At 38.0% G+C, this 21,022-nt stretch overlaps 1 protein-coding gene across 1 annotated transcript; it reads right to left on the reverse strand.

The window, feature by feature from the left end:
• Positions 1-1,262: 1,262 nt before the first annotated feature.
• Positions 1,263-6,416, reverse strand: LOC141440633 (uncharacterized). Its single transcript, XM_074105150.1, has 2 exons — positions 6,285-6,416; positions 1,263-6,038 (listed from the first exon to the last, which is right to left on the reverse strand). The coding sequence occupies exons 1-2, from the start codon at positions 6,309-6,311 to the stop codon at positions 1,401-1,403; spliced, it is 4,665 nt and encodes a 1,554-aa protein (XP_073961251.1). The 5' UTR covers positions 6,312-6,416; the 3' UTR covers positions 1,263-1,400.
• Positions 6,417-21,022: the final 14,606 nt, after the last annotated feature.

A 21,022-nucleotide genomic window follows, 5' to 3' on the forward strand; every position in this document is an offset into this window, starting at 1 on the left:
TGAACAAGTACAAAAGGCCAAAACCCTGTATTGAGAACCATCCCCAAACATGCACCTTTACTGGGTGTTTCACGGTCCGCACGAACAATCTCTTATCAGCCGTAAATCAAGCCCAAGTCGAGTAATTAGCTGCCCAAAATGAAGTTTCAACTGAAAATATTTTACTGTTCCAATCCCGGTTTTTGTTTTCACTCGCCCATGACAGTCTCTTTTCCGTGTGTTTTCAGTAAGGAGAGGTTTCTGCATAGTACTTCGAAATTTGAATCCATATTCCATCAAATGCCTTCGTATTGTATCTATAGATATAGATAAACCATATTTCTTTAACCTTTCTTCCCAGAACGCAAAGATAATAGTGGATTTTTCATAAACATTTGTAAAATCCGCTTATTCTCTGCAGAAGAGTTGAATATTCATATATCGTTTTTGATGAAATAAAATTCGATAATTAGTTTGTCGTAATTTCAAGGGGCACCCAAATTTGGAGCTTGTGGGTCCAATAGAAGTACCTTAGAATTGTGATGATAGTGAGTCAGTGAGTATGTCAGTGACAAAACTGAGGAACTTTAACATGTAATCTTCTTCGACTTCTTAATAATATATGTAAGGCCCATTAGGCCCTTATAGGTAACTGAAAATTCAGGGTTCTAGCTTAAGCTATAACAAAATTATAGGATGTTGAAAATAGCCTGAATGACTTCGACAAAAGTATGGTGCGGCCGTGCCTTTGGTTTTGTTTTGCTCGACTTGGTAGGGGCACTGCCGTGGCCCCCGAAAACGAAAATCAAACAATATTACAAATAAAACATGTGTAATAATCCTTTTTCCCTTCTTTCTCATGCTCCTAAAATGTTACTTTAGCCTGCATATCGGAACTAAAAGCTCCTCATTAATCTCGAGGGATTACAGTATTTTTTTTAAATTTACTATGGAAACTCCTAAACAGTCAATCACGGTTTGTGAATGTTTAAAAGAGTGTTTAACGTGAGACTAAACCACCATAATGACTTGTTTTAGTACCTTGTTGAACATCTGTTTTTAGGCAGTTAAACCCATATGGGACTGTTCTTTTTTGTTTACGGTGATAATTTCTAACATTGCTGATCTAGCCGTGGTTTTTTTTTATTCGACTGGATGGCAAACGAGCAAGTGGTCTCCTGATGGTAAGACATCACCACCGCCCATAAACATCTGCAACACCATCTTTAACAGAGATGTTCACATAAATTATCAAAGGTAGGGACTAGAAATTAAATACAAAATAAAAATTGTATAAATATTTGCTTCTAATCTACCAATTAAATTTATTGCATTATATAACAGGACATTTTTATAAATAATTCATAATATAAAATTGTTCTTATACACTGAAATGTTTCTTTGACGGCTTAGACGTAAATTTACTGTGGGGTGATTTCCACAACACTCGCGCCGGGTTCAACCGGGATAGGAACGATATCAGCAGGTAAATCAGTTGGCGTGCTCTGGTCTATCTCTACATTTGGTGCAGCGGTTTCTGATACACTTGCTTGTGTTACTGGTCCAGAAATAATGTCTAATAAGGTGACCGGAGATTCAGAGGTTACTGGTGCAATCTCATTTGCAACTTGTACTGGCGCTGCAGTTACAATATCAACGACAGGGCCCTGCGTTGACGCTGCAGGAACTGCAGCAGCTTCTGTGGCAGCCGCGGCTTCAGGGACAACAGTGGACTCAGACGCACCAACAGACTCAATAATTGCAGCATCCACAGGTGCAGGTGTTGCTTCAGGGTCGGCAGCAGGTTCCGGGGCGGCTGCGGTTTCAGGGGCAACAGCAGCCTCAGGGGCAGCAGCGATCTCAGGCGCAGCAGCAGCAGCCTCAGGGACAGCAGGGGCCTCAGGAACAATAGCAGCCTCAGGGGCAGCAGTGACCTCAGTGACAACAGCGATCTCAGGAGCAGCAGTGTCCTCAGGGACCACAGCAGCCTCAGGGGCAGCAGCAGCCTCAGGGTTGGAAACAACCTCAGGCACAGCAGGGGCCTCAGGGACACCAGGGGCCTCAGGGACAGCAGAGGCCTCAGGGGCAACAGCAGCCTCAGGGACTGCAGCGATCTCAGGTGCAGCAGCAGCGGCCTCAGGGACAGCAGAGGCCTCAGGGACAACAGCAGCCTCAGGGACAGCAGCAGCCTCAGGGACAGCAGCAGCCTCAGGGGCAGCAGCAGCAAGGGTAGCAGCAATCTCAGGAGCAGCAGTGGCCTCAGGGAAAACAGCAGCCTCAGGACCAGCAGCAGCCTCAGGAGCGGCAACAGCCTCAGAGACATCAGCAACCTCAGAGACAGCAGCGACCTCAGGGACAGCAGCAGCCTCAGGGGCAGCATTGGCCTCAGGGACAGGAACAATCTCAGGGGCAGCAGCAGCCTCAGAGACAGCAGTAACTTCAGGAGCAGCAGCGATCTCAGGTGCAGCAGCAGTCTCAGGAGCAGCAGCGGCTACAGAGTCAGCAGCAGCCTCAGGAGCAGCAACAGCAGCAGGGGCAGCAGCATCTGGGGCAGCAGCAGCATCAGTGACAGCAGCAGCTTCAAGAGTAGCAGCAGCATCAGGGGTAGCAGAAGTCTCTGGGGCAGCAGCAGCCTCAGGAGCAGCAGCAGCTTCAGAAGCGGCAGCTGCCTCAGGGGCAACAGACACCTCCGGAGCAGCAGTGGCCTCAGGGACAACAGTAGCTCCAGGTGCGGCAACAGATTCAGTTACAGCTGCGGCTTCAGGCGCGGCAGGAGCAGCAGAAGGTGCAGGTGCAGCGGCAGCTTCAGGGGCAGCATTGGCTTCAGGAGCGACAGCTGACTCAGTGGCAGCAGCAACCTCAGGAGCAGCAGTGGCCGCAGGGACAGCAGTAGCTTCAGGCGCGGCAGGAGCAGCGGAGGGTGCAGGTGCGGTGGCAGCTTCAGGGGCAGCTGCTGCTTCAGATGCAGCAGCAGATTCAGAGACAGTTGCAGCTTCGGACGTGACAGCAGCCTCAGGAGCAGCAGCAGCTTCTGGCACAGCAGTGACCTCAGGGGCAACAACAGCCTCAGGGTTAGCAGCAGCATCAGGGGCAGCAGCAGCTTCAGGGGTAGCAGCAGCATCAGGGACAGCAGCAGACTCAGGGGCTGCAGCAGCTTCAGAAGTGGCAACAGCTTCAGGTGCGGCAGCGGCTTCAGGGGCAGCAGCAGGTGTAGGTGCAATGTTAGAGGCAGCTGCCGCAGCATTAGGGGCAGCTGCTGCTTCAGGGGCAACTGCGGTATTAGAAGTAGTTGCTGCTTCAGGAGCAGCTGCAGCTACAGGGATAGCTGCAATATCACTGGCAGCTGCAGGGAAAGTTGCGGCAGCCAATTCAGGGGCAGCAGCATCAGGTGCAACAGGGACAATAGGAGCATTAATGTCAGATACAGCAGGGGGAGCAGAGTTAGCTGCAGCTGAAGAAGCGCCAGTTGCAGCACTCTCAGAAGCAGCCGAGTTTTCAGAGGCGGCAGGGTTTCCAGATGCAGCAACACCTTCAGAGTTGACAGGACTACCAGAAGCGGGAGAGTTTCCAGTACCCTCAAATCCTGCAGAGCTTTCAGGGGTGGCGGAGTTTCCAGAGACAGCGGCACCCTCTGAGCCAGCGGGACTGCTAGGAGCGGCGGAGTTTCCAGAGGCAGCGGCATCCTCAGATCCAGTAAGGCTGCTAGAAGCAGCGGAGTTTCCAGAAGCAGCTGCACCCTCAGAGCCAGCGGGACTGCTAGGAGCGGCGGAGTTTCCAGAGGCAGCGGCATCCTCAGATCCAGTAAGGCTGCTAGAAGCAGCGGAGTTTCCAGAAGCAGCTGCACCCTCAGAGCCAGCGGGGCTGCTAGGAGCACCGGAGTTTCCAGAGGCAGCATCTTCAGATCCAGCAGCGCTTCCGGGAGCGGCAACGTTTCCAGGGGCAGCGGCACCCTCAGATCCAGCAAGGCTTCCGGGGGCGACAACGTTTCCAGCGGCAACAGCACCCTCAGACCCAGCAGGGTTTCCAGGGGCGGCAACGTTTTCGGAGGCAGCTGCACCTTCAGAACCAGCAGAACTGCTAGGAGTGCCGGAGATTTCAGAGGCAGTGGCACCCTCAGATCCAGGAAGGCTTCCGGGGGCGATAACGTTTCCAGCGGCACCCTCAGACCCAACAGGGCTTCCAGGGGCGGCAGCGTTTTCGGAGGCAGTGGCATCTTCAGAACCAGCAGAACTGCTAGGAGCACCGGAGTTTTCAGAGGCAGCGGCACTTTCAGATCCAGTAGGGCTTCCGGGGCCAACAACGTTTCCGGAGGCAGCAGCACCTCCAGAACCAGGAGCGCCGGAGTTTCCAGATGCAGTGATACCCTCAGATCCTGCAGGGCTTTCAGGGGCGGCAACGTTTCCAGAGGCAGCGACACCTTCAGAGCCGATGGAACCGCTAGGAGCACCGGAGTTTCCAGAGGCAGCGGCACCTTCTGATCCAGTGGGGCTTCCGGGGGCAGCAACGTTTCCAGGGGCAGTGGCACCCACAGATCCAGCAGGGCTTTCAGGGGCAGCAACGTTACCGGAGGCAGCGGCACCTTCAGAACCAGGACCGCTGGAGTTTCCAGATGCAGTGGTACCCTCAGATCCTGCAGGGCTTACAGGGGTGGCAACATTTCCACAGGCAGCGACCCCTTCAGAGCCGGCAGAACTGCTAGGAGCGCCGGAGTTTCCAGAGGCAGCGGCACCTTCAGATCCAGCAGGGTTTCCGTGGTTAGCAACGTTTCCAGGGGCAGCGGCACCCTCAGATCCAGCAGGGCTTTCGGGGGCGGCAACGTTTCCAGAGGCAGCGACACCTTCAGATCCAGCAGGGCTTTCAGGAGCGGCATCGTTTCCAGAGGCAATGGCACCCTCAGGTCCAGCAGGGCTTTCAGAGCCAGCTACTCCTGAAACACTTGATTCAGCACCGGATCCGGATGCAGGAATAATAGCAGATGCAGGATTATTTACTGAGTTGCTACCAGCTCCATTAGCGCCATTTGTGGATGAAGCAAAAGGATTCCAGTTTGCAAGCAAATTTGACAAAAGTTGCGCAAAAGACTGTAGTAAACTTTTCTTTTCTTCAATTTTCTGTCGCGCCACTGCGGTCCATGGTGCACTAACAGTTTGGAGTAAGACAGTTTTATGTTCAAGCTTCTCAATTTTCTTCTCGAGCTTAGCTCGCACTGCTTGTACCGTTTTTGTATTTAAGTACCGCTCTAAATGATTTCTCCAGGCATCCAGGGTGGCAACATCTTCATATATCTTGGTTTGAATAAATGTCTTGACAGCTTGTCGCCTCTCCGTCCTGGTGCTGTTCTCATTAATTCCCAGTTCCTCATTCAAATATCTACTTAGGGCAGTTTTCCTCTCAAGGCTAGTGCTCAGGGCAGTTAAGCCATATTTTTCGTACACATAAATCTTCCAAATATCATCTAGGTCAACATCATTAGACTCCGTTGATTCAATAGCTTCCTGGAAATCTTGTTCCTTCTCAATGGTTTCTTTTTCTAGTTTTTCTAATTGTTTACGAATCTTTTCCTGACGCTTACGTTCTGCTTTGGCGCGTTTTTCTTCTGCTTTGCGTGCTCGTTCTTCTGCTTTATGTGCTTGTTCTTCCTGCTTATGCCTCTCCTTCTCCAACTGTTCCTGGCGCTTATGCTCCTGTTCTGCTAATTTTTCTTGCAGCTTACGTTCCCGTTCAGCTTGTTTTTCCTGTTGCTTACGTAGCTCTTCAGCCTGCTTCTCTTTTTGTTTTTGAAGTTCTTCCAGGCGTTTATGTTTTTCTTCCTCGAATCTTCGTTGCTGCTTTAGCTGTTCTTTTTCATACTTTTCTCTCTCCCTTTCAAGTTTTTCGAGACGTTTCCGATTCTTTTCCTCAATTTTTCTTTCCCAGGAATCCACTACATTACTGTTATCATCCTCATCGGTTTCTGAAGACGATGATGAATCGTCATTATCGTCAGATGATAGCAGTGATCTAGCTAATGGATTCGATTCGTTAGGTAAATATTTCGCACTGACGGCACATACGCCTACCTGAAAACGAAATAAATAAATGAAATCAGTAAGCAAACTTTGAATACAACTTTTTTCCAAGTCAATGTCAAAGATAAGTTATTATTAATGTTGGCAATTGATTATGTCGGTAAATAATTTGTTTTTTAACAAATTGCAGTGCACTTTCTAATCGATATGATCACGTTTACAAAATTAAATTTCACAAAATATTAGGACGTTACTTTATAATAAAAATACAAATCACACAAATCAACTTTAACTTACAATAAGTAGTAAATATATAATCCTCATCGTGGATGTTTAAACTTTTATATAATGCGAAATTCGTTCGTGGTTAACACTTAAGTATTAAGACTTGTGTGTCTCATATGAGCTCGTTCGTTAGAATTTGTTCCAAATTTTATAGAGCCATGCTTTTATACTTCGTCTAGCAATTAGTGAAGATAAGGAGAGATAAAGGGTACTGCCGAGATAACTCTGTGTCGAATGAAGCCTTACACAAACGAACGTTTTGCGTCGTCTGACTCAAAATAAACATGGTATATTTATCACACGTAATACTGCAGATGAATGGTAAAGTGCTAATTAGATTGTACAAACAACCGGATATTTGCACAATTCCATAAGATTGTAATTACGAAAGGAAGTGAAAAGATTATTCTTCATAAAGATAAAAAATAAGAACATCCTGAAAGGCCATCGTTTATAAAAAGGAAAACTACATTACTTACATAATAAAAAATTTGATAGTTTGTGAATCTAAAACATCAAAATAAATTGCTAGCACTATCTCAATTATTTTAGGTACCTACCTATTAATTAAATAATATCGTATTGCTACGATGTCGCATATCATACAATCTCGTAATAACTGTCTTTACTGTATTGATATTGCTTTATTACTTTTTCTACTCCTATACTGTAATCTGTGATTTACTTAATCACGAATTCACGACCAAACAGCATACATAACAAGCCCTCTTGTTCTGAGAGGAGGCCTGTGCCCAGCAGTGGGACGTATATAGGTTGGGATGATGATGATGATGATACATAACAAGATTCTGGAAAAATCTATATTGTCTATTCCCCATAACAGCTCTAAAATCTAAACCGGTGGGTGGAAAAATTTGATAAAAATCAGGATGGTAGTAAGTATATCAAACTTTCAAGGAAAACTATAATGGCTAAGTTTGCTTGAGAATTATTAGTAGTTTAAGAGTAAATAGCAGCCTAAGGTATAAAATATACCTAAACTTGGAAGACTCCGTATAAAATACGAAATCCTTAGAAAAATATTACTTAATTTTTTCGAAATGGCTACGGAACCCTATTTTGGGCATGTCAGACATGCTCTTGGCCGGTTTTTTTTCCTAATTCGTAGGTTCGGACAGGCTAAGGTGCAGCCAGTTACATTATTTTATATGGTTTTTATACAGAATAAAAACTTTCTGAACATAATCCATAGCCTGCCAACATAAGTAATGCATATCTTTAACATCGTCACAGGCAAGTAAATGTTAATAAAAAGCAAAATTTAACTTAGACATTTTTTGTCATTTTTATATTTCTCACTTGTTTATTGTTGTTTAGCTTCTCTTTGCGTTTGCCATACTTTTTACTAAAGTATGAAAACATTTAAAGTTTACTTTTTCTCTAATTTTGTATTGTAATTAATAAGTACCCAGTCGAAGAAAAAGTATTGTATGCAACGTTGTACAAGTAAGTCAAAAAAATCTTTTTCTTACGATGTGAGCTTACACTCACGCCACTCACCTTTTTTTAACCCTGTTAGAAAACTGTTACATAAAATACTATAATAAAGCTGTCCGCGTCTTTGTCTGTGAAACATATCTATGGCAACTAGGAACTCTGCAAAGCCCGGCTGCAAGTGCCCCGATAAAAATATCGTATTAATCTGTTAATTTAGGTTATAAGTATACATCGTATTATATACATTTGCATGTTTGCATTTTTATAGCGTTAGGTATAGCATATTTTGGTAGTTTTTGATTGACAGTGCTTATATTAGTAGTTAAGCGTATTGTTTAATGCCGTCGACACGTTCGATCTATCTACGAAAATCTTATTTTTGTTGAAATAATCCCGCCAGTAAAAAACCAGACTTTAATGGAATATTGATAAAAAAATACCCAGGCCAATTTACGACTGATGGCACTGTGATTTTTTGCAAAGTTTTTGAGAAGCGAATACCTTCTTCAAAAAAATATCAAATCGATCAATATGTGAGTACTGTTACGTACTGCTTCCTATTTAGCTGCAAGACAGAAACCTACAAAAAGTCGACAACAACTACCTACTGCGTTATCTAACAAAATAGAATAGAAAGATCGTAAATAAATGTATATACATTTTCTCATTATATTTATGTAATATAATGTAACGAAAAAACCTAAATTCTAATAATAAATCGTTTTTGATTGTGCATATTTTGTGCACATTTCGCCCTTTTTTTAGTGCATATTTAAGCATTTTGATAGTGCATACAATCCGATGTGTGAAGCTACCCATGTGCCAGATTTTATCCAAAACCAGACGTTTTGCTTGTACAGTCACCAGCATTAATATCTGCCACAGCGGAGCGTGCAAAAATATCTGACACGTCCTTCCGGCCCTAGAAATAGAGTCGTATCAGATATTTATGCACGCTTGTTGTGTCAGATATTGGTGCTGGTGACTGTACGAGTACGTACCAAACAAAATCAACTCAAAATATAATAGGTATCCCATTTTGATTTAGACTCACATAATTCAATATTTCTGGAAGATCTAAATTAAAATGATGAATTATTATTTTTAGTTGATTATAATTTTGATCTAGTGAGAAATATACAGCTTCTGGAAGAATTAGTGTAAAAACCGGCCAAATGCGAGTTGGACTCGAACACTGACGGTTTCGTAGAAACTCAAAAGTCAACAAATATATAGTTTAAAACTTCATACCATTTTTATGATAAACAAAGCTGTTTTGGGGCTACTATGATTTTCGGCTCTTTACCTACTTGTTTTGAGATTTACCTTACTTGTTTCCAAAACCAAGAATTGTATATCCACTAGAAGTCTTATATCCAGCTTTGATACCCAGTACCGACGATTTTAATCACGTGAAGTCTAGAGTTTTTTTCCATTTAAAGTACTCATTTTATTATTGATTTCAACTTTAATTAACTGTATTTAGTAACTATTTTAACATTACTAACTGTTCGAAGCCGGTGCCGCAGCACGCGCCAAGAGGAGTCGTAGGTACACCTAGTCATTTATCTTGGCTACTTAAAATACGTTGATTTTCTTTCACTCCTGCTGGCTCGTGCTGAGACACTGACTTCAAACACTTCAAACGGCTTAGTAGAAAATTACTTAATTTCGTGTTTTTTTTTAAGTCGGTTTTGGTTTTTTACAGTACACACATCGAAGAATATGCCGATAAGGATTATTCTTTTACACATGTTCTAAATCAACATTATTATACGTTTAGCACAGCTAATCCCTCTGTATAGCTTGTTAAGTCATGCGTTGATGCTTGTTGCCATTAAATTTAACAAAAATAGAGCGATGACATTAGAAGCGATTAAATCGTTAAATCATCAGCCAGACATCAACATAGAAGGTAAAAAAAATATTATTGGTTGATTCAATTAACGTTTTTATTCTAGCAGTGATTTATATTCCGTATCGTCTACATAGATTCGACTTCAAAAACTTCAAATGGCTTTGTAGAAAATCATTTTCGTGGTTTTTTGAAGTCGGTTTTTTTTCTACACTACACACATCGAAGAATCTGCCGTTGAGGATTATTCTTTTACACATGTTCTAAATCAACATCAAGGTACGTTTAGCACAGCTAATCCCTGTATAGCTTGTGTTAACATTATTAACTTAATAATGCGTTGATGCTTGTTGCCATTAAAATTTAACAATAATGAGCGATGACATTAGAAGCGATTAAATCGTTAAATCATCAGCCGGACAGCAACATAGAAGGTAAACAAAACGGTCAAGAGCATGTCGGGCCATGCTTAGTGTAGGGTTCCGTAGTTCCTGACCGTCACAATAGGTGGACTTAAAATACGACTTTTTTAGTTAAATGGTTTTTCAGAGATAAGTCTTTATTAATATGAACCGATTTCAATTTTTAATTTGTTTGAAAGAAGATACTTTTAGCGTGATTTTATAGGTACTTTAAAAAAATGCACGCAGTGTCGGTTAAATTACAATCTTAGCTTAGAAATCGTTTTTTACAAATACTTAAAAACTGCTTATCTGATTAATTTGAAAATAATTTTCCTATAAAGTTTTTATTATGCTTAATTTCCATATTTTTAGACGTGCGGTTCAACAGTTAGATACTTTGAACTTTCGAAGTGAATATCTCTCACTTTATCAAGAAATGTTTTTGCAAACCCCTATTCATTTTCAAATACCTATCCAAGATACCCCACAACATAGGGTGGAAGTGAAAAAAAAACATCCCCACTTTGCGTGTATGGGAGGTACCCTAATTTTTTTTTATTTTCTTTTTTACCACTTTGTGGGCGTTGATATGTATATTCATGCCAAAATACAGCTTTATAGTACCAACGGTCTCTGAGCTTAGCCGCAGACATACAGACAGACAGACGGACAAACATGGCGAAACTATAAGGGTTCCGTTTTTGCCATTGCTACGGAACTCTAAAAACTAGACTTATCCTCGGCTTCGCCCACGTAAAAGGTTAGGCAGTTGAATTGAAGTTCCGCGGGATTTTACAAAATTTTCATGAAAAATCCTAATATTAAATCGTGAATTTCATTATGGCTGCATATATGTAAAACACCCGCACCAAATTCATGCAATTTGGCAACTGAGCAGATGAAATTTTGGGAGTTTACTCCGATCCGTAGGAGTACTGATATAAAAAGTAGCCTCTTTGTTATTCCAGACGTCCAGCTATCTAACTACTTACATACTAAATTTCTATTTGAATTTGTCCAGCTGTCTAAGCGTGAAGGAGTTACAAACAAACACACATATGTACGCAGGCACTCACGCACGCACGCACGCACGTAGGTACTCTTTGCGTATTTTTCATAAACCTTCGCGGGAAATATATCTCTATATCGGAAACTGTAAATTGACATGTATAATAATGTTATTTATTTTTGTTATAAGTAGCTGATCAACCATACGTTCCTGGTTAAGTCAAAATATGTAAGATCTTAGGGTAAATTAAAAAGCTTATTCCGGTAGCACAATTTAGTTCTGGGATCTTTGAGACGTCTTCGCTATTCATTTGTTAATGATATTGCAACTGAGCTGTCTCTTCGATCCTTTCTCCATACAAACGTACTCCCGGTCTCATTTGAAAACTAGGCAACAGAAGTACATATTTAGATGAAATGGTGTAAGTATGGACTAGACGTAATTATCTATGCCTGTGGTTTTCCGGATTTTCATATAAATTGTAATATCATAATTACGGGAGCTCAAAAGTCGACTTCTCTTAAAGGTAAGTTTATTGCCGTCTATTATGATGTTTTCCTTTGTTTAGAATTATTCCGAGAAGGAATCTCTGTTCATTAAAATATACTCGTGTAAAAAATCTGTTGTTTTCACTGAAAGGCAAGGTTAAACAAATTACGTAAATGAAAGTCACGTGTCTCAATACAGAACTTATCTCGTAGATTACAGTGTTTGCATATTTTCTTAATTGTTCATTAACGACTAGAGGAAGCGGTGTATTAGCATATCACATACCCACTACGACCACTACAGACACAGGTTACTGAGGGGTTTTTGCATAACGATTAACTTGATTACAATCGTCACGACATAATAACAACCCATACCCATCAGGTGATCCGCATGCCCGTTTTCCCCTTCTTATATAAGGTAAAGGCGCCTATTACCGGGGTATCGAAATCGACGGTCATCACCGCGGCAATTTAAAATACGCATTTTATAATCAAACCGATAGATTTCTTAAAAAAATATATTTACAAGATAAAAGCTTATTTAGTCGACTCACGGATCTATTAGCGCTAGTGTATGTGAATGAATCAAACATCTCGCAATTCGTGATTTTCGAAATGGCACCGACGGAGAGGATTTGCCATACTAACGCGTGACACCACATACAAGCAGACTCGAATCTTATTTAGTGTTTTACAATATTTATGGCAATTGAACTAATGTTATGGTTTTAAATGGCTTTTTATAGTTTTTTGTACGAGTTCTGAATACTTTTTGTACATTTTTGGCCCGGAAATACGATTAAAATGGAAATAAAATACAGCGGCGATAGGCGCCATTTTAACTGTTGATTGTAATACCGTGGTACATCACGGTAATAGTTAAAGTGGTAGTTTTGGTTCTTCAAGCTTTATTTTTGGTATAAATTATCGTTTATATAATTTGTTGCAGTTATTTCAATCTTGATCTATTCACGCTTTTAAAAAACTATTTCCGTGGTATGAAAAGTATTAACAAACTCTTAATTTTAGCAAAACTTCAATACTGAATTTGTAGTTTCTATAGAAACCGTTATTTTGCCAAGTTGTTTAAATATTGCGATGAAATTTATATTTACTTACCAGTTATGTAATTTGGTTATATGCCAAGGATGTAATAAGTATATTTGATTTGTAATTCAAACACAACTCTATCCTATAGTTTTTATAGGTCGGAATTAGATTTTACAATACTCCAAATTAAGCCAATTAACGATGGTATGATCGCATAACCCTCGGTAATAGAATGTTTGGGAATCTATTACCGACCCATTCAATTGTCTTTGGGTCGGTAATAGGTTCTTAAAGAAGTCCCTATTACCGAGTGACATTTTATTTTTCTGTTAAAATAATTCACATTTAGGGTACCGTAAGTGCAGATTTTTTAGATAAAGTTGTGACTTTTACTCAGCATGCATACATCAAACTATAACTGGTGGCATAAGCATAATAAAATACAATGGGCTGGATACACTATTCGAATCATACTTTAGTTTTTTATTTAAATTTTCTCAAAAAAATTTGATGTACAATTTATTATACAGAACCAAAGCCATTACCCTTTTTTAATCCCTCGGTATTAAGTTCCAAAACATGTGTCGGGTTCCTTTTACCGATGGTAGAAAATTGCCGTTTTTTTATACCCTCGGTAATAGAAGCTCAATTCGCGGTAATGGAATCACAGCCTGTCCATTACCACGGTAATAGAAGATTTGGGTATTTTGATTTCAATAATTATTTTATCAAATACTAATAACTAAAACGAGCCCAAAAAGTTAAGACACTGAAAGTTCAATAAACGCTCTTAAATAAAAAAAATATTCTCGTTTGTTAAGGAGCTTTGATACCCTTAATTTTTGGGACTCATTTGAAAACTTCCTTAAGTACCACGGTAATAGGCGCCGTTACCTTACCTAAAAAATAACCACTGTGTAAATATAATCAGGAGAAAAAGGCTACATTTCTGAAAAATATAATTAATCCGTCAGCTAGATTTTCAAAAAATATCCTACATGTACTTTTTCTTTTATTTACTAAACAAAAAATTATGGACATTATAGCCGATTGAAGTTTCATGTGACGTCACGCCTACGTACACTTTTTACTAAGGAGTGACGTCACGGACTCCCAACTTCCGAACTTTGACGACTACCATCATTGTAAATTTTTGCTTAATTGAAAAAACAAAAAAATTGTGTCCCATGTCCAATATTTTACGAGTATCTAACTAACGGACTAAATAGAATATTACTCTTTACCCAGGAATCTTGCAAAATAATTGCAGCTTAGAAAAACCACTTGACATTGTAGAGACTTTGCAACATTTTGAAAACTATTTAAGATACGTCCATAATAACATCAAAATAAAGGATATAAATAAAATAAATATTCAGCAACGTGAGTTTTATTCCAAATATTTTAAAACCAACTGCGTACACTTACTTAAATGCTTTGCTTCGTCATGTCATAGAGGATTACTGCGTCTGGGTGGTGACGATGCTCCACCAGTTTGTCAGCAAACATTTTGTAAATACTTACTTTGCTGCCCAGCGATAATATCTACACAACTGACTAACAATAATAGGTGCTTGCCGTTTTCTTCCTATTCCCTTGTTTTTTTTTTTATATTTGTAATTTCCTTAAAACCAATATCTTAAATATTACATATATCTAGCTACTTAATATCTAGTTTTTAAGTTGTCTTTTTTACTAACACGATATGGATTCTTTGAGTTTGAAATAAATGTTTTTTTTTTATAAATCTGGGTACAGTAATTTTAACTCATAATGTTCTTGGAACCATTAAATATACCAAAAATAACAAAGAACTTCCAATTTAACAAAAATACTTAATAAAACATAGCAATTTAAAGAACATAAATATTTGAAGCTGTGAATGACGTGTTAGTTAGTGAGAGGCGCTGCTATCTCAGTACCTACGTATTGGCAGTGAAAATCAACTTGTTTTTTTAGGGTTCCGGAGCCAAAATGGCAAAAACGGAACCTTTGTCGTTTCGCCATGTCTGTCTGTCCGTCCGTCCGCGGCTTTTCCCAGGGACTATTAATGCTGGAAAGCTGTAATTTTGCACGGATATATATGTACACTACGCTGACAAAATGGTACAATAAAAAAATTAAAAAAAATTTTTAGTGTACCTCCCAGAGACGTAAAGTGGGGGTGATTTTTTTTTCTCATCCAACCCTATAGTGTGGGGTATCGTTGGATAGGTGTCTTTTAAAACCATTAGGGGTTTGCTAAGACGATTTTTCGATTCATTGATTTTTTTGCGAAATATTCAACTTTAAAGTGCAAATTTTCATTAAAATCGATTTTCAGTAAAATCTAAACCGGTGGGTGGAAAAATTTCAAAAAATTCATGATGATAGTAAGTATATCAAACTTTCAAGGAAAACTATAACGGCTAAGTTTGCTTGAGAATTATTAACTTAGTAGTTTTACCCTTTAATAGCAGCCTAAGGTATAAAATATACCTAAACTTGGAAGAGTCCGTATACTATAAATCCTTAGAAAAATATGTCATTTTTTTCGTAATGGCTACGGAACCCTATTTTGGGCGTGTCCGACACGCTCTTGGCCGGTTTCCATTTATATGCCCACGGACCATTCATAGGGACAGAACATAAGTTATATAACTTAGCTGAATTTACGGACACGCCCTAATGATCGACTGACTGATGTTAGTCAGGTCAGTGATGAAATCGAAGTTTGTTATAATATCAATAAAATCTAAAATATAAGCGCTATGCAATTGAAACTTCACATGTAATAAGTTTACTATTAACATAAGATTACGAGAATTTTGTTTATCTGGTACTCGTATAATCCAAACCTAAGTTATGAGGGTCCAAAAAATCGACGGAACGCAGTGCCATCGCGCTGCGCTTGTCTCGTCCCGGCTAGCAGGGCCACCGCCGTGCCCTCGGTACCTAATACTGGTCATATGTTACGCCTATACGCCTCGCACCTTAACTAAACTCGCGTCGCGTCACATTTTATTTTTTGCACTTATTACACGGAAGTTGAGCCCGTATCGCTTTTGGTGTCCTACCAACAGATCACCTGGGAGTATCTAAATATTTCAAACTGTATTTATTCCTTTTACAAATTCTTTATTACTTTATTATGTGTATTTTATCATGACTTTTGTTTACTAATTGTTCTTTTTAGATTTTTACAAATAACCTAATCAAGATACATACATCTCTCTATTGGCAAATTCAACAAAATGTTTGAAAGCTTTTTATTCTCACAACAATCCCATTTTTTTACCAAAACAATATCCTGAAAATATAAACGTCTGGTTTTGTGAGCTACGTTATAAATTTATTCGGCGAAGTCCTATAAATGCTCGGTATCAAATGTATTCGTGTCGTGTACCTTTCAAAGGCTTACCACGGACGTGCGATGCATTGAAATGATACGTAAAAGGAAAATGTTTGGACATGATTTAGTAAATACAGCTGTCAGGCTGAATTTAGCAGCAAAATATACTCGTTGATTTCACCCCGCTGATATTTACCATTACTGATATTTTCATGAAAGTTGTTGTTGTGTGAGTCCTTTGATAATAAACATGTACCTATGTGGCTCTGTTACTGGTACTTAATTGAATGCCTAAGAAACGTTAATTGTCTTTGGTTGCTCTTGGTCTTTAATATAAATTATGTTAAGAATAAATTCAGATAATCCTAAAGAGGCTTTCAGGGAATTGGGGACACGAAAATGTTTTGCCAGGAAACAGTGTAGAAGTAATATTAAAACCTGTTTTAATTCAGGAATCATTGAAGCTACAAAGGTATTTTGCTGGATGAAAATCTACGGACAAGGGTGCACTAGAGACCGAGATCGTATTAAATAATTCGCGGATTTTTAAAGCCAAATTAATATACGAAATTCCGGTAAAATTTTCGGTCAGAGAAACATAAAATGTTTTATCTTATCAGTGAAAAATACTCGTAGGTACTTTATTTCCATTTGAAATGTAACAATAGTAAAGACTGGAAAATTTGTCTAAGTACATTACAAACATGGGACTGATAAGTGATAAATAAGGACTTACTCGCAATTTCAAATGAACTGCTCGATTATGGCCTATCTTTTAACAACTTTTATTATATCGATACCTTTAGGTTCAATTGGCGTAAAGGACAAAATGCCACTTTTCAGGAGAAGCAAAAAACGTTTTTTATTTCAAAAAATCTGTTGTATTTTTTTTCTTTGTTGACCAATATTTACGATGTCTATGAGAAAAGTGCTTAGAATTCTTGTCTTTACAGGGTAGTCTGGTGACCATAACGCTAAATAAGATAGTTAAAAAGTTAAGTGTCCTTTACACCGTGGAAAAAACGTCCAGTAGTCCCTTACGTCCACATCATTTTAAAAAATATATAGTAATTTAGGCCGTAAAGGTCACTTTCATACAAAGTAAATGCAATTTTGGGGTGTAAAGTTCACTATAACTTACTAAATACTTGTTATTTTCGGTAGATTACTATAATTACAGAAGTCAATTATGTAAGAATATTTAGTATTTTGCTATAGTTATACGCTAGTAATTACATAGTAGTGATATTGTTGGTTAAGTAACGATAAATTAGCGTAAAGCACATTATCACACTGAACTTACATTCATGGAAGTAAATTATTGTTGTGTAAATATTTATTAATTCGTTTGGTTCGTTGTTTTATGTTAGTAAATTAATCTAGGTTGTATTGTGAATGAAAACAATGATGGTAAAGGTAACAATAAAATTTATTTTAATCATCTTTAATAATCAGATAACTCATAGCTCATATACATTAGATATTTACTTCATTCTTATAATCAACTAACGCGATTTATCCAAAATAAAATTAAAAATCATTAACCCTAATAAAGTATATTTGTACTTTTTGCTGCATATTACAAAATGTACTTGAATAGTAAAACTCTGCTTCAGTTGGAATCACAAAACAAAATATTTTGTTAAAATGAACTTATAAATATTACTTATAAATAAATGTAATAAATACTTATAAATAAATATTAGTTCCTGACAGTAATAATTTACTATAACATTTTTGTACTTAGAGCCTTAAATTAGCAAACACTGCAACAAAACAAATGTTTTAGTAAGTTATTACTCTCAGGAACTAATATCATTAAGTTTCTAGAAAAAAACTACTGTTTATTAAAACAAAATATTTTGTTTTGTGATTCCAACTGAAGCGTTAAGAGTTTTGCTGTTCAGATATGACTTGTTAGGGTTAATGTAAGCATAACTTGACTTTAAAGCGATCTCATTATAAAAAAATATCTTGGACTAAGTCGAGTTAGTTGATTATAAGAGTGAAGTAAATACCTAATGTATGTTAGCTGCGAGTTATCTGATTTTTAAAGATGATTAAAATAATTTGTTACCATTATCATCATTGAGTTTCTATTCACAACACAACCTAGATTAATTTACTAACATAAAACAACGAACCAAAATATAATTAATAAGTATTTACACAACAATAATATATAATATATTCCATGGATGTTAATTCACTGTGAAAATGTGTTTTACGATAATTTATCGTTACGTAATCAATAATATCATTACCTTATAATTACTAGCGTATAACTATCATCATCATCATCATCATCCCAGCCTATATACGCGTCCCACTGCTGGGCACAGGCCTCCTCTCAGAACAAGAGGGCTAAAGAGGTATAACTATAGCAAAATACTAAATATTCTTACATAATTTACTCCTATAGCTATAGTAATCTTCAGAAAATAAAAAGTATTTAGTAAGTTATAGTGAACTTTACACCCCAAAATTGCATTTACTTTGTATGAAAGTGACCTTTACGGCCCAAATTACTATATATTTTTTAAAATGATGTGGACGTAAGGGACTACTGGACGTTTTTTCCACGGTGTAAAGGACACTTAACTTTTTAACTATCTTATTTAGCGTTATGGTCACCAGACTAACCTGTAAAGACAAGAATTCTAAGCACTTTTCTCATAGACATCGAAAATATTGGTCAACAAAGAAAAAAAATACAACAGATTTTTTGAAATAAAAAACGTTTTTTTCTTGTAAAAAGTGGCATTTTGTCCTTTACGACAATTGAACCTAAAGTTATCGTTTACCTACCTCTTAAAACGTTTCAATTACAAAGTGACATCATCAAAGACAAGAATAATAAATAAATATTGTTTATAAGTTCACTATTTTTATGATAAATGTAGGTAGTAAAGGACCAACTAACATGAAACGGTTCCAGCTAATCAGGTCGTAAAGGGCAAACATTATAAAGTGAGTCCTATACACCCATATTCATTACATGTCTTGTTATTATAGTCATGCAAATGGCAGGTCTTAAAGGTCAAGATGCATAAATTTATGACTTTACGTCGTAGTTTATAGTTTATGATTACCTTTACGTTCCATGTTATTTCAGGTTTGATATTTACACCCAATAAATTATTTGTTTCTGGTCTTTAGGCATGTCAATATATGGGGCGTAAAGGTCGAATTTTTCAAGATATCAAAATTTTAACAATACAGATCGATAGAGCTTGAAATTCTGAACAAAACTGTATATATAACTCATTTTCGGTATTTTGTCCTTTACGCCAATTGAACCTAAAGGTATCGATATCCAAAAACTTATCAGTTTTAGATCAGCAAATTTATAGGGTTTTTAAAGTGTGCCGATTTTTTTATTTGGTATAAATACAAGTTTATCTTCAAATTCAAATTCAAATCATTTATTGTAAGACCATAGATATATAAATAAGGTATTAAAAGTTTTACAGTGTCTTTTCATGGTATACAATATTTTAAAGAAGAAAGTGACATTATATAGATAAGTCGTAAGATAGGACTTAGAGAGCCGGGATCCGACCCTGACATGATCAATGTGGGCATAATAAGTGGGATTCGGGCAGAGAATGAAACTATTTTGAAGAACTAACAAAAGTCCACTGGTCAAGATAAAACCAAAACAATACGACACTCATTCACTGAAATCTTAGAAATGCAGCTATCATAACGATAATAAAGAAACGCGTAACAGTTCCTGAGACTGTCGACTCGGGCCAGACTTCTTTTACAAACTGACAATTGACGATCGCTTTTCCCGCGTCCAGATCTCAGGCTATACACATAAAAATGAGTATAATGCTCAGCACTCTCGCCGGCATCACCAGCATGTGAATATAAAAGTTGAAATCGTAGAAATCGTAGAAATTAATTTCATGTAATAATTTACGACTAAGAACCAATAGTCCCTCTTGTTCTGAGAGGAGGCCTATGGTGGGGCTGGGATGATGATGATGATGATGATGAAGAACCAATAGTAGGCCAAGCAACTTATAACATTAAATAATTTATGGAGATTAGACATTATTAGCAGACACATATATTTATTACTAAGATATTTTAAGCCCATAACAATTTTATGGATAATTATCTGGAAATAAGCTATTATTATTATCATTATTATTATTATTAAGACATGTCACTCTCATTTCCTTTCGATCAATTTCTTTTGGACAGGAAATCCTATAAACAATAGAATCTTTTTATGAGTAACCATTTAAAAAGTACTCTTACAAATTGGTTATATTTCAAGTCAGCAATATCTCGTGGAATATTGTTAAAGACCTTACTGCCATATTGTAACAATTCCTTGAGCGTAATTTCGAAACAGTTTTAGGTAGTACTAGTCTATTGGGATACCTAGTATTGAACTGACAACATTTTTTGAGCTGCGTAAATAGGTTAGGATTTAATTTTACGAATTTGCACATCTCTAGTATATACAGCGATGGTAGGGTTAATAGTTTCATGTCATCAAATAGTTGTCTACGCGATGTTAAGGGGGGCTTATTGCAGATGGCCCTTATACATTTTTTTTGACTGATGAACAGTCTATTAATGTCATAGGAAGACCTTAATTATTATGTATGGCGTAATATAAAATTACATCATAAACGGAGGTATTAAGGAAATAATTGCGACCGGCATTGGCGAGCCTATGCTCAAATATAGTGTCTACTGTAACTGTAATATACATAATGTCTAAGGGAAAGGCGGAGGAAATGGCGAGACTGGCTTTCTGATTTTGCAAACCCCTTTTCATTTTTGTTTTAAATACCTACGATACCCCACAACATAGGAGGGAAGTGAAAATAAATCATTCCCACTTTGCGTGTAAGGGAGGCACCCTAAAATTTTTTTTTGTTTTTTTTTATTTTACCACTTTGTCGGCGTGTCTGATAAGTATATTCATGTCAAATAACAGCTTTCTAGTACTAACGAACTCTGAGCTTAGCCGTGGTCAGACGTAGCGAAACTATAAGGGTTCCTTTCCTAGTTGACTACGGTTGACTAAAAACAATTAGAAAACTAAATATAAGCTAAACTAAAATTACAAAGTAAAAATTTCGTCAAGATTTTCCGTCACAGGCATTGACCCTAAGATAGAGTTGCT

The sequence above is a fragment of the Choristoneura fumiferana genome, chromosome 23 (assembly GCF_025370935.1).
Source record: "Choristoneura fumiferana chromosome 23, NRCan_CFum_1, whole genome shotgun sequence".
Lineage (NCBI taxonomy): Eukaryota > Metazoa > Arthropoda > Insecta > Lepidoptera > Tortricidae > Choristoneura > Choristoneura fumiferana.

What these genes read in the sequence shown, in the direction of transcription:
- LOC141440633 (XM_074105150.1), bottom strand. Translation starts at nt 6,311, where the DNA reads ATGAGGATTATATATTTACTACTTATT. An exon ending in TTATATATTTACTACTTATT is followed by an intron (nt 6,039 to 6,284) that starts GTAAGTTAAAGT and finishes TTTCGTTTTCAG; the next exon opens with GTAGGCGTATGTGCCGTCAG.